At 45.3% G+C, this 14144-nt stretch overlaps 1 protein-coding gene across 2 annotated transcripts in view; it reads left to right on the top strand.

Moving 5' to 3' along the window:
* F13A1 (coagulation factor XIII A chain) overlaps nt 1-14144 on the top strand; it is a 173931-nt gene that overhangs the window by 140528 nt on the left and 19259 nt on the right. For both annotated transcript variants that reach the window (XM_010338078.3, XM_010338077.3), the window contains exon 13: nt 5534-5694. In XM_010338078.3, coding sequence (XP_010336380.1) covers nt 5534-5694 — 161 coding nt within the window. The remainder of the gene's footprint in view (nt 1-5533; nt 5695-14144) is intronic.

Raw genomic sequence — 14144 nt, 5'->3', positions numbered from 1 at the left:
AAACTGGTCTCCAGGCAGAGCATGAGTTAGAGCAGGTTGCAAAGGACCTCAATACTTTGGGGCACCAATTTCTGTTGGCCTGGCATGTGGCACTGAAAAGAAAAGTGTGCAAACAACAATTTTGACAAAGCAAAGGCAAGCAAAACGAACACAGTCCCCTGGGATGGCCAAGCCACAAGTCTCAATTGCTCTCAAGCTCTCCGGATTTGGTGGCTGTCACAGAGCATGGTACCCTTGCTGAGGTTTCAGAAAATGTTCCCAGAAAAATGCAAAACGATATTTAAAAATCCTAATTCCAAGGAACTTGCTCAAATTTGAAAGAAGCAAATCTCCCTAGCTTCAGTAATGGAGCTAAAAATTAAGAAATCACTATAGTGGGGCTGGGCATGGTGGCTCACGCCTGTAATCCCAGCGCTTTGGAAGGCTGAGGTGGGTGGATCACCTGAGGTCAGGAGCTTGAGATCAGCTTGGCCAACATGGTGAAACCTCATCTCCACTAAAAATACAAAAAATTAACCAGGCGTAGTAGAGTATGCCTGTAATCTCAGCTACTCAGGAAGCTGAGACAGGAGAATCACTGGAACCCAGGAGGTGGAGTTTGCAGTAAGCTGATCACACCGCTGCACTCCAGCCTGGGGGATAAAGTAAGAGTTCATCTCAAATAAATAAATAAATAAGAAATCACCACAGTGTTTTCTTTGGAAACTAAAAAATTTGACACTTTTCCTATTCCTAAGGTGGTAAAGGTAATTTTCCCAGAAAAGAATAGTCAGGATAAAGGAGGAAGACAACAGTCATCAAGATTGTTTAAAACAGGCAGCCACATTCGATTTCAGAGAGTTTTGCAAATAGAGAACTCTGGGTGTAAGCAATGACTATGTCACCTACCTCCGTGTCTCCAGAGCAGGTTACTTAAACACTCTGATCACTTTCTCCTCAGCTGCAAAGGGGAACAATACCACTTACACCACAGGGCTCTTGATTCATTTCCCAACCCTTTATTCAGTACTTGCAAGTAGATTCTGTTTTATGCTGGAGACACAGCAATGCCTATCCTTACTGAATTTCTGATCTCAGGGGGAACCAGACATAAACAAACAAACAAGTGACTCTATAGTATAGCCATGTAGGTAATAGAAAGATGCAAAGCAGGTTAAGGCGAACAGGGAATTCTTGTGGCGGTGGTCAGAAAAAAAACACCTCTCTAATAGGGAGACATTAAACAGACACCTGCATGAAGGTCAAAAGTGAGCATTCCAGCCAGAAGAAATTGTACGTGCAAAGGCCCTGGGGCCAGAGCATGTCAGATGTGTTCAATGAGCAAGTAGCCAGAATCAGGATCAAAGGTGGCAAGGGGGGTAGTGCTGGGTACAGGCCATATAAAGAATCGTAGGCCTTTATGAAGCCTTTGGTTTTTATTTTGAGTGAGCAGAGGAGCCTTTAGAGAGTTTTGAGCAGAAATGTGGCATAATCTAATTTAGGTTTTGAAAAGATCACTGGCTGCTCCATTGAGAAGAGATTGAAGATGAAGCAGGGCTGAAGCTTAGAGACTGGTAGGATGCTTCTGCAATCACTCCACTGAGAGGTGCTAAAAGTAGTGATGGAGGCAGCAAGAACTAGCCCGATCTGGGCATGTGCTAAAGGTCGAGCCCACCTGATTGGCTGATAGATCAGACATGTGGTGTGAGAGAAGGAAGGTGTGGAGGACACCAAATGAGTGACACATGTGAAGTGTTTGGCACATGGTAAACTCTCATTAAATGGTGACTTTCAGCATGTTTGCATTTGGGGAAACTGAAGCTAGAAAGATGAGTCGATTTGTTCAAGACCCGACACAGCAATGAGAGGCGATCTGTGTGCTCAATAAGGTAATAGATAATAGCAGCGACAGAGAGCCAGTTCAGGGTAAACTTGGCCTCAACTGGGCCAGTTCCCTTCCTTGTGCCCCCATTACCTGGAGTCCAGCACAGATCCTTAGACAAAGAACCAAATGCCAGCCCTTTTCCCACCTCACAAGAGTCCTGTCTCATAACCTCCTTCCCCTTCCCTCTCTAATCCAATTAAAGAATGAGCTTGTATGGGTGAGTAGAATGATATCATTCTCTCAGTCACTGATCTAGGGACAGCTGACCGAACCTACTCCTGAGTCCATAGGAACACATCTCCCACTCACTTGGCCAGCCCCAGCTTGTCCTGAATAACTTGAAGGGAACTGGAGACTCTTTGTTCCTTTGCCCTGCAGGCAGGTGGCATTCACTGCATGCAATGAATTGAAAATTGAAATCTAAAATAAATTGTGGTAGATTGCAAAAAGCCACATGCATTTAGGCCTTGATCAAGCATTCTTAGACATCTCTGTTGCAAAGAAAGTTTTCCAAGTAGAATGGGAGGCATACTTTCCAGATTGATGATTAAAGGGAATGCGTGTGCTAGAATCAGCTTGGGAGATCTGAATAACTTAAACCTCTCAGTACCTTCAAAGGTGCTATCATTTCCACTTGGCTATATTTAGTTTTCTTTGCTTTTTGGAAAAGAGATGAGGCAGCTCCAGTCTGTGTCTCCCTTGGCTTTCCCCAGACACCGTAAATGATATTGGCAGCATCCCAGCCCCACCACTCACAGAGTGAAAATCTATTCCTCCTTCTCTTGCCACGTTTAATAAACTTTATCTAGAACAATTTCTTGTGCAGTGGCAAAACACAGCACTTACATAACATACTATTTCAGAAGCACTGTTCTCTTGGGCTCTGAAGCACAGCCTGGTTTCTTTGGTGCTATGGTTTAGGGAGTGTTCTGTCTCAGAGAAGAAAGGGGTCCTGATACCGAGATTATAAAGGTAGCAAGAGCTTCTGTAAAGAAGTCGTATTCCAGTAGCCAAAATAAATCCAGTGGTCAAACACAGTCCTCTAGAAACAGTCACAGGAAGCCAGTTTTTTATATTATTATTAGAGGCAGCTAGAGGCAAAATACATGTTCTTCGAGACCTTCCACTTTGCCACTTCATCCATCCTATCTGGAGACATGACAAACTGACCATTTGTGCTCATCTGAGGCCGTCACCAGTACAGGGCCAGAACCTCACTCATCTGGACAATGAGTTGCAAGGGGAGCCATGGAGGAAGCAAGGTCCAGGCCTAGGTCCAAAGAGGCACACGAGTGGGTCATTCCAGAAGGCAAGACCTGGGGGCCAAGGTCAAGGCAAGGTCATAGCTTTAAAGAGCCAGATTTAAATGGAATAGCGCTGCCCCAGGAATCAAGCCAACAAAGCTAGCTCTTTAATACTTGGCTAAAATAGACCAATACACTCTAATAATCCACCTGCCCTAGTGCAGGGTTTCTTGATTTCAGCACCACTGACATTGTGGGCTGGATACTTTGTTGTGGTACTATCCTGTGCATCATGGGATATTTAGCAGCACTTTTGAACCCTATCCACCAGATCCCAGTAGTAATCCACCCTCCACCCCAGTTGTGTCAATCAAAAAGTTCTCCAGACATTGCAAAATGTACTCTGGGGATAACAGTGCCTGCTATTAACAACTACTAGTCTAGGATGACCAACCTTTTGAGTTTTCCAGGGACTGATGGGGTTCCCAGGATACAGGCCTTTCAATTTAAAACCCAGGCAGTCCTCAATCCACCCTAATTCTGCACTGACTTACCCCTTCTGCTGTTAGAACCTCCTGTCTCTCAGAGCATCTCATACTTGAAAAGGCGTTGTCTGGAATCTTATTCAAAAGATTCCTGACTTCAGTGGTGCAGTGAGGAGTCAGAGAACCTGTGTGCGTAACAAGCTCCCAGGTGATGGTGGTGCTGCTGGTCTTCAGACCACAGGAGGAATGACAAGGACCTAGCCTGGAAAGCCATCCCTCCCACTGGAACCCAGGCCTTCTGCAGGGCCGATTCTGCAGGAATGCCCCTGGTTGTCAGAGCGGGCCCTCTCAACCCTGGCTGCACATCAGAGTCAGCTGCAGAGCTGTTAAAAATACAGATGTCTGGTTCCTCCAAGTCTCTGATTTAATTGGCCTGGAATGAGATCCAGCATGGCAGGTTTCTAAAGGTCCCCAGGTGATTGTGATATGGACCCAAGATTGAGAAGTCTTCAGTCAGAAGGCTTGGAAGCAGGCACAGCATTTGTATATCTGTAAAGAGACTTCCAAATAGAAGTACTGCCAAGGCAGAGGCCTTCCGTGTCTCTTGGTCTTCGAGGCCCAGCGCAAATTGCTGCAGATCCAGTGCAGGTGTGAGAATTTCGTCCCACAGATGAAGGGCATGGCTCAGGGAACCCACACCTTTAAGCAGTGGGGAGTGAGGGGCCCTGCCCTCTGCTCTGGTGCATGCACATCCATAGGCACTCCACCCTCCTACGAAACTGCTGTTCAGTATAGCAGGCTAACATGAATGACCCTCTGCACTCAAACTGTTGGTCATGAAGCTGTTTTCTTCGGTCACTTCCACAGGAAGGAGAAGTCTTTGGCAAAAGCCAGACATTGAGAAGGAAAGCAGAACAGATATTCAGTTCTGTGAAGGTTCATAGAGTCTGTTCCCTGTGGCTGGGGATGGAGGAATGAGCCACCCATTCATCTGCTGGGTCTGCCAGCTGTCAGCACATGAAAGCATCTGGCTCTGACCAAGTAGCAGCGGGTACACACCTGGGCTCAGTGTGCAGAAAAACTGCCCATTGCCCTCTAGAATCCTGGACAGTGGGAAATGGGAGTTGAAAGAAAGTAAACCAGAGCCATGAGATAGAACTCATCATCTTCACATCTTCAGCCCAGATGGTAATTGGAGGAAAGCCAGGGCCACTCCCCATCCTCCAAATGCCATTCTCATTGGCTTGTCCCCAGGACCTAGAAATCTGACATCAGTGACTGGTTTCCATTGAGAAAACAATTGTTTGGGACAGAGGTCTTCTAAATCACAAACAGAGGTTTGGAGATAGTTGAATGCCTTTGTTAGAAACTGGTTTCAACAGCTTCCTTCTCTTAAATAGAAAAATTATGATCTCAGATTAGAGAGAAAATGTGGAATGCTATAGAAACAATGTTTAGGGAATTGACAGTTTTGTCTTAGTGTGGCCCATGGTCTAGGTGAGATAATTCTTATTCAACAAGGGATTTGCAGGTGGAATCGTGACCTTGGATTTCATGTTCCATTTGCACCCAACATGTTCCGTTTGGGGATTACCCCAGCCCAAATCAAAGCCACCATTAAAAACCCTTGGTGTTTCTTTGCCATGAAAATCACATCTTTTCCATGGCATTTCTTTTACAACAGCAAAAGAACTGTTTAGTAAGTTTGACACATTTTCTCCAGTAAGACTTCAGTGAATATTAAATTCCCAGCACATTCTTTACCAAAGAAGCAGGACAGCTTATCCCCAGTTGACTCTTCATTCCACTTGCCCCTTACCTTTGCTGTGCTCCTGGTGGCTTCAAGGCTAATGTGGGAAGGATGGGGAAACTTGGGGAAAAGTAAAGCAGACCCTGACTCAAGTCTTGATGCCAGGTCTCTGTGTGTTTCCTCCTGCCAGTCAAGAAAGAGGAGGTGCTGATCCGAGCTGGCGAGTACATGGGTCAGCTGCTGGAACAGGCGTCCCTGCACTTCTTTGTCACAGCTCGAGTCAATGAGACCAGAGATGTTCTGGTCAAGCAGAAGTCCGTCGTGCTAATAATCCCTGAGGTCGTCATCAAGGTCAGTCTTAACGTCTCAACTTAGAAAAGAGAGAAAGGCACCCAGATTTAGCATTCACGTGTGCATGTGTGTGCTTGTGTGTGTGTGTGTGCGTGTGTGCATGCGTAAATGAATGTGCATATATTTGCTTGTGTGTGTGTGTGTGTGTGTGCATGCATGTGTGTGTGAATGAACATCCTGCTTAAAAAAAAAAAAAAAAAAAAAAAAAAAAACAGTGCTAGGATCCTCTTGTTCTTTGAAAGAAGTAAACTGCCCTATATATAGACACATACATGTAACACTTTTCTCTCCTCTCCAGATTTAAATATATAGATGTGGCTGCAGATATAAATATAAGCTGTGGGTATAAACACACTTGTGGAGGAAGATAAAGACGTGTAATGGCTGCAGATACTTAGAACTTTCAGTGTCTCAAGAATAAAGTGGGTCAGGCATGTCGTAAGAGATAGATGAACTGCCTGCAACATGTTGGACAGTAATTTGTTCATGGAGGTATAATTGTGGACAGTAGGTTTTACAGATCAGAATATACATATTTTGTATGTGTGTGTACTTTGCAACCAGAAGCCAGATGAAGAAATGAAGGACTTTCAACACCCCAGAAATTTCCCTTGTGCCTTTTCCAGCCAATAACCCCCTGGACCATCACCAAGATAATAACTTTTCTGATTTTTATCACCATAGGTTTGTTTTGCCTGTTTGATCAGTAGTTTTCATGGTGTCTCTCCAGTGGTCACCAGAAATCTCTGCCCAAATGGCTCAAGAGACTTGGCAGAGGAGGGTCGAGGGTGGATGAGAGTTGGAGACAAATGTGGAAGCCCGTGTGCTCTTACTTCTCAGACCCACAGCTGTAACTTCTGGGGGCATCTGTGGCTGCATCCATGAGACACCTTCCTGCCCTGGAAACAGGAAACCAGGCCTCCAGCAGGGATCCTGAGAAGTGACATCTCACGCAGCCCTTATACAAGGCTTAGAGCCCTTCCCTAGTCTCTGGAGAACAATCTTTTTGAAGTGATTAAGAGCAATTAGCACAGATCCTGCTAAACTACATTGCTCTAAAGTGGTAAATAAATCAAAGTTTTATAAAGCCGACCATATTTTAATGGTCCAAGAGGTGGCCAGGATGAGGGCAGGCCTTGCTTCTCATGAATCCTTTGCTGAGAGTCATTTGGAAAGCTAATCACTGCTGTGTAGCATTCAGAGTGGCAGTTTTCCTTGGGTACCTACTGAGCTTCAGACACTGTTAAAGTACTTTACATGGTTGCATTTTCAACCACCAACAATCCCACAAGGTAAACAGTGCTAGCATCACTTTACCAATGAGAAAACTGAAGCGCAGAAAGGTTCTATAGCTCCTCCAAGGCCATACAGTCAGCAAACGGTGGAGTTGGGCTTCCAACCCTGGCAGCCTGGCTGCAAAGGCAGGGCTGGGAACCAGCTCCTTCAGCCGTTCTTATGGTCTGGTCCTGTGTGACTGACACAGTGAGCTACCCCAAGGCAAGTTTCAACCAAACTCACAGGCATGTAGTACCCATCAGGGAGAACACCGGGCCCGTCTTTTCTATGAAGGCCTACAATGTCATGTCTTTTTGCTTCCTTTGCCCCTGTCATGGCCCACAGGCCCACTATGGCATCATCTACACAGGATGCCTTAAAAGAAAAATGAAAATGAGGCTGTGCAGGGCTGGCAGGCAAAGTCAGAAACAAATTCAAAATGGAGGAGTGGGAATTGAGGTGGCTGCGGAGATACCATCATCCACAAGAACGTGAAGTCAATAGCATAAGGTACAGGATGCCATAACCCAGAAGCTGTCCTTCACAGCTGGCTCTTCCTACAGACATGTGGCAGCCCCTGCTGCGGGCCTGTCCCAGCTGCTCGGTGGAAGCAGTGTTTGCTACCTTTGTGGGCCATTGAGCAGGTTTCATTTATGAGCTCAACCCGGAAACTTCCCTACCAGCAGCAAGGCCTGCATGCTTACCTAATTATGAAGTGATGGCCTGCCCCTGCAACGGTCTCAGGAGAGAGCCTTCCCAAGCTGTGAAGTGCTCAAACCACAGCAGAAAATAGAATTTAATTGCACCACTGATAATAAACTGGATGTACGAAGGAAACTTTCATCTTTTAGGCACTATTAATTTGAAGGATTATTTGTTAGTTATCTTCTGGGTTTACTTAAAGAGCAGTTTAATTCCCCAGGGGCAGAATCAGAATACCTTATTCCACAAGTTAGCAGGCATAGGCATGGAGAGAGTACTTTAAATGGAGAGTTATTTTGTTTTGTGTTTCCTTCTACAAAGAAACCAGAGATGCTGTTCCTGGAGGAAACTTATGTAGAAGTAGGGACACTTGATGGGGAAGAGAATATGAGAGAGATGGAAATTCTGGCTTCTATCCATGCCAACTTTGTTCAAAAAGGTGGAATGAGAGATCATCCCATAAACTGTTCCTTAACCATTAGCCCCATTAACTCCAAGGGTAACCTAAATCCAAATAGGGTAGAAGTGCTCCCGGGTAAAGGACTTACACCCCAAGGACCACCCAAGAGCCATGAATGAGAGACTGGGTGAGAGGCCCTGCATGCAGAAGCTCCGGCCTGTGGACTGGAGACCTGGGATGACACCCAGCCTCCTGGAGATGTGAAATGCAGAGCCACAGCAGGTGAGGGGAGGGGGAGAGGAGGAGAGGGAGGGGACAGAGGGGCAGAGGGAAGAGGAGAGAACAGAGAAGAAAAGGAGGGGAGCGAAAGGAGAAAAAGAAAGGAAAGGAAAGAGGAGGGCAAGGCGGGGAGAGGAGAGAAGAGAACAGAAGAGAGGAGGGAGGGACAGGAGGAGCAAAGGAGAAAGAATGTGGAGAACAGGAAAAAGGGGAGAGGAGAGTAATAAAAAAAATTCAAGTTGAAATATTCCGAAGAAGACCTAGGAAGAGGCGTCAGACACATTGTGTAATACAGAACTCGGTGTGAGTTTGCTTTTTTTTCCTTCTTCCTTCCTTCCTTCGCATTTTTCCTTTAGGTTTGAGGGTACCTATGAAGGTTTGTTATATAGATAAACACGCGTCACAGGGTTTGTTGTACATATCATGACACCACCTGGTATTAAGTCCAGTACCCAATAGTTACCTTTTTTGCTCCTCTCCCTCCTCTTACTCTCCCCGACTCAAGTAGACCCCCGTGTCTGTTGTTTCATTCTGTGTGTTCATAAGTTATTATCATTTGGCTTCCACTTAAAAGTGAGAACATGCGGTATTCTGTTTTCTGTTCCTGTGTTAGTTTGTTAAGAATTATAGCCTCCATGCTCCGTGAGCTTTTCTTTTTCATATGCTTGTTGGTCATATATATGTTCATGTCCCTTGCCTACTTTTTTAATGTTTTTTTTTTTCTTGTAAACATGTTCAAGTTCCTTATAAATGCTGGATACTAGCAACATTACTAATCATCAGAAAAATGCAAATCAAAGCCACCATGAGATACTATCTCATACCAGTCAGCATGGCTATAATTAAAAAGTCAAAAAATAACAGGTACTGGTGAAGTTGTGGAGAAAAAGGAACACTTACACACTGTTGGTGGGAGTGAAAATTAGTTGAACCATTGTAGAAAACAATGTGATGATTCTTGAAAGAGCTAAAAACAGAACTGTCATTTGACCCAGCCATCCCATTACTGGGTATATACCCAAAGGAATATAAATCATTCTATCATAAAGTCACATGCACATGTATGCCTATTGCAGCACTCTTCACAATAGCAAACACATGGAATGAACCTAAATGCCCATCAGTGGTAAACTGGATACAATGCAGCCATAGCCATAAAAACAGGATGAGATCATATCCTTTGCAGGAACGTGAATGGAGCCAGAGGCCATTATCTTTGCAAACGAACATAGGAAAAGAAAAGTGAATACTGCGTGTTCTCACTATAAGTGGGAGCTAAAAGATGGGAACACATGGATATATAGAAGGAAACAACACACACAGGGACCTAATGGAGAGTGGAGGGTGGGAGGAGGGAGAGGAGCAGGAAAAATAACTCATGGGTACTAGGCCTAATAGCTTTGTGACGAAATAATCTGTACAACCTCCATGACATGAGTTTACCTATATAACAAACCTGCTCATGTACCCCTGAACTGAAAAGAAAAGTTAAAAAAAAAAATCTAAGACTTGGAAAGGGAGCTAAATGCAGTAAAAGTACCAAACCTCAATGGCCCAGAGGTCCGGAATTACCTAGGACTTGTATCTCTAAATTCTAGGAAAATGCTATACCGTTTTTCAATCTTTTTGAGGCTGGGTGGGCATGCTACTGACTGAACCTCAAGGTTGCTGTGGGCAAATGCGCCAGGCACCGTGGGGAATTATGTGAGAGACAGAGAGGAGACCACAACCCTTCCTGCTCAGCTCAGTCAAAGGAAGGGTTGGAACCAGCCCCTGGTGATTATGATGACAGCAGCTATGAGTTATTAAGCACTGCATTATTAAACACCTCTCTTCTATTACCTTATTTAACCCTCTATACCATCCTACAAGGAGGACATTACTCTGACCCCTGTTTTACAGACTAGAAAACTGAGGGGATCAGAGAAGGTAGTGTCTTGTAGCACAGTGGTCAGTGCATGGGCTCTGGAACCAAACTATCTGAGTTTGAAGCCTATTTTCTGAACATTGTAACTGTGTAAGCCTGGACAGATCATTTCACCTCTCTTGGCTTCTGCATTCTCATCTGTGAGTCAAAGGCAATGGTAACTCACCTCCTGGGGTTCTTGTGAGTATTTTATCAGTCAGTGGATGCCTGAGTCACAGTGCACACCTAGGATATGTTAGTTGGTGCTATTATTGCTATTATTGTTGCTTATTAATAACTTGCCCATGAACTAGTGCCTAGTGAAGGAAGGAAAGACACTTCTGGCCCAGGTCTTCCTGACTCAAAAGTCTGTGCTGGCAGCTGCTAGGCTACAGTGGAACTGCCACAGAAAAAAGAGATGGTCATTGACGTCACAGAGGGTTTTGTGTTCAAAAGAAAAGAGATCACACATGCTTGAGTGGTGTGGGACATCAAGAATCAAGGCTATGGGAAGATAGATGGTCCCCAGTAAACAGATAACATTCGACCAGTAGAGTTGGATGGAGAGACCACTCCAGATACTAGGAAAAAAATGTTAGCAAGGGCTAGCAGGGAGGTGGACAGCGGTACGTAGAGCAGCAAAAAGTATAGTTTAGCTGGAGTGGAGGCTGGGAGCTGGGATGAGTAAGGGTAACCTGGGAAAGATAGCTTGGGGCTATGTTGAAGGGAATCTACAATTTGGGATGAGAGCTTTATCATCGACTCTGTGGACAAAGAGGCTTCAAAGAAGTTTCTAGAGTAGCAATGTAACATGATTGTCAAATCTGCTTTCCCACAAATCAGAAGTGCTTTTTCTTCCTCCCTGCTCTTCAAAGGTTTGCCCAAAGCACTGTCTTCTCCAGGCAGTACCCAGCTCAGCCTGGAAACTGAACTTTCCTAGCTAGTTTACAGTTGTTCTTACCTGATTCCCTTTTAGAGCAAATCTGGGCCAATCTGGAAGAATATTTGTCTTACCTGTCTGAATCCAAGTCACTGTCAACCAAAACTGGACCCAGTCACTGTCAACCAAATGGACCCAGTCATGGATTTCACTGGTCCCTGTGGTGATAAAGATGGAGATTGGGCTCGATTGTGCTCCCAATCAACCATTCCCAGCACCTACCATATGTGAGTCAGAGTGTGTGATCCTCACATGGGAACAAGCAGAAAGAGGCAGTCATTAAACTTTAATGAGCACACGTCTCTTTCCCCATGCTATCAAAATATTTTGACAAGAAAAGAAAATTTTATTACAATCAGACACAGAATTTTTCTCTGCCTTCCCATGTGTTGCTTGTTCTCACTCTTTCTCTCTCTCTGTCTCTCTCTCTCACACACACACCCTCTCTCTAAATTTCAGTACCCCCTTTGCAAAATGAATACACGATGATTATACTGCTCCTCCTATTACGTACAGTCACGTATAAACCACAGCATTGTGGGGATTTACATCTGTAGCAATGTTTGTGAGAATGTGTGGCCCATGTCCAGACCTAGCAGCTGTTCGTAAATACTCCCTTTCTCCTCCATAGTCCCATCAATGCCTGACGGTTACTTAGGGCAGAGTGAGGCCCTCACCAGGCGGCATGGGATCTCTTGAAACTCGGGTCACCAGGTGTTCAGTATATGCAGCATTCCCTGTGGAATGGGACCTTCCTCATGCCAGAAAGAACCGTCTTGGAGAGCCTGGTTTAAGGCTTGGGGGAGAGAGGAGGCACTCACATGTTCCTCTAATGACCTCGTCTCAGTACCCGCCATTCTAAAGCAGCTCAGGAGCCAGCGCTTCTGTGGTATTGTCACGTGGAAAGAGTCCTGCAGCCTTTGCAGAATGTCCGTAAGCCCTGATACAACTAATTTTCTCATATGAACTAGGAACACTTTTGCTAGGAGAAAATGTAACCATTTTATGTATGTGATTTTTAAAGTTACGACCATAAGCAAACAGGTATGTCTCCAAATTTTTCAAGAAAAAAAAAAAACTTTTAATGTGAGGGCAATTGACTGTTTCCAAGAGTTTGTAAAAAGTGAGCATTTGCTCTGTACTTTTTTTGTCCATTAGCTGAAAGACTTTCTAGTATTTATTTATCTCTTTGTTTAGTCACTCTTGCATTCATCCGTTCTTCAGATAGTTATTTGGTGCCCACTCTGTAAACAAACTGTAGCAAATGCCTAGAACTTTAAAAACCATTATGAGAGAGGCTGGGCACAACGGCTTATGCATGTAATCCCAGCACTTTGAGAGACCAAGGTGGGTGAATCACTTGAGGTCAGGAGTTTGACACGAACGTGGCCAACATGGTGAAACCCTGTTTCTACTAAAAATACAAAAATTAGCCAGGCTGTGGTGGCATGTGCCTGCAATCCCAGCTACTCAGGAAGTTGATGTGGGAGAATAACTTGAACCAGGAAATCAGAGGCTGCAGTGAGCCAAGATCCTGCCACTGTACTCCAGCCTGGGTGGCAGAGCAAGACTCACAAAACAAAACAAAACATTATCAGAGAAAACTTCAACAGTGAGAACATTTTTGTTGCCTTTTTCTGAAATGGGGAGAGGTTGCTGCTACTTTCTTTCAGCACTGGCCCAGCTGTTTAAGGTGGGCAGTTGCTGTGTTTTAACCTGAGCTAACCAGCACTTACACAGAGAGCTTGCGGTGCTCCTCCTGTAGGGACAGTGTGTACATGGGGCCTGTGAAAGAGGCTTCATCCATAGAAATAGACTTCAACAAACAGAATAGCTACAGGACCAGCGCTGACTGGCCAGGCACTGTATAGATAACACAGGACCCATGGGAAGTGTCACTGTTGACCCCAGAGAGGGGGCAGGGACCTTCCTCTGGGCAGCTTCCCCCTAGCCCAGCATTTACCCCTGTGCAGATTGTGCCCATTTCGCGGTGGGAAGGAGACAGTGAGGGGACCCAGTTCAGCCCACTCACCAACCACCAAGCCCTGCAGCTTGGCGTGGAGCCTCATCACCTCAGAAAAGGGGGTCTCTTTTCCGCTTTGCACGGTTACACCCTAGCTCCAGCCCCATGTCCAGATCTCTTTCAGCTTGGGACACTAGCCTGTTTTTTCTTAACAACCATCCTAATGCTGTGTTCTAACCGGAGCTTTTCATGAGATGCCCACAATTTTTACAAAGGTTGACAGTAGAATCCTCTTCAGTCTCCTACAGTTCACACCCAGGAAACCTACCAGCATGGAGCAAGGAAGGGTGGGCGGCTGTGGCGGCTCTGGCCCCACTCCTCCCACATCCCATTCATACAACTGTATCCCAGAGGACAAGTTAAAATTGGGGAACCACCTGATATGTAATGACAGTGTACATGACAGTGACTGGCTACACTGTGAGACCTAATTATAGTTTCATTTAGTTCTGTAAATATCACAAACTTTTCATCAAGGCAGAAAATGGGAACAAAGGCTAGGTGTTTAATTATCCCTGAACGCTGACCATTTTCCCCTCCATGTCCACAACCGAGCACATTCTCTCTCCAACCTCCTGTGCTTTCTGTGGCTCCATCACACTCCTGTCACCAGGATCCCCCCTGCCCACCCCCATACGCTTCAGGGAGGCCGGGGACGGGAACCAGGAGGTGGGCTTCTTCACTTCTCCCCTTTGTGATTCTCTTCGCTAGTCCCTGAGAAACCGAATTCATGTCATTCCCCATAGAAGACCCTGTAAGTGAGGAGGTTCTCATGATCACCCTGGCAACCTGTTCTCCCTTTAAACTGCATATTTCAACAATGCTAGTATGTGTCAGATGCTCTGTTGTGTGATATGACATTGAGTCAGCCCACTAACTGCATAAGAAGCTGAGGTCCAGAGAGGTCAAGCAACTTGTCTAAGCA

The sequence above is a fragment of the Saimiri boliviensis genome, chromosome 4 (genome assembly GCF_048565385.1).
Source record: "Saimiri boliviensis isolate mSaiBol1 chromosome 4, mSaiBol1.pri, whole genome shotgun sequence".
NCBI classification, from domain to species: domain Eukaryota; kingdom Metazoa; phylum Chordata; class Mammalia; order Primates; family Cebidae; genus Saimiri; species Saimiri boliviensis.
This window is presented reverse-complemented; position numbering and strand designations above follow the sequence as displayed.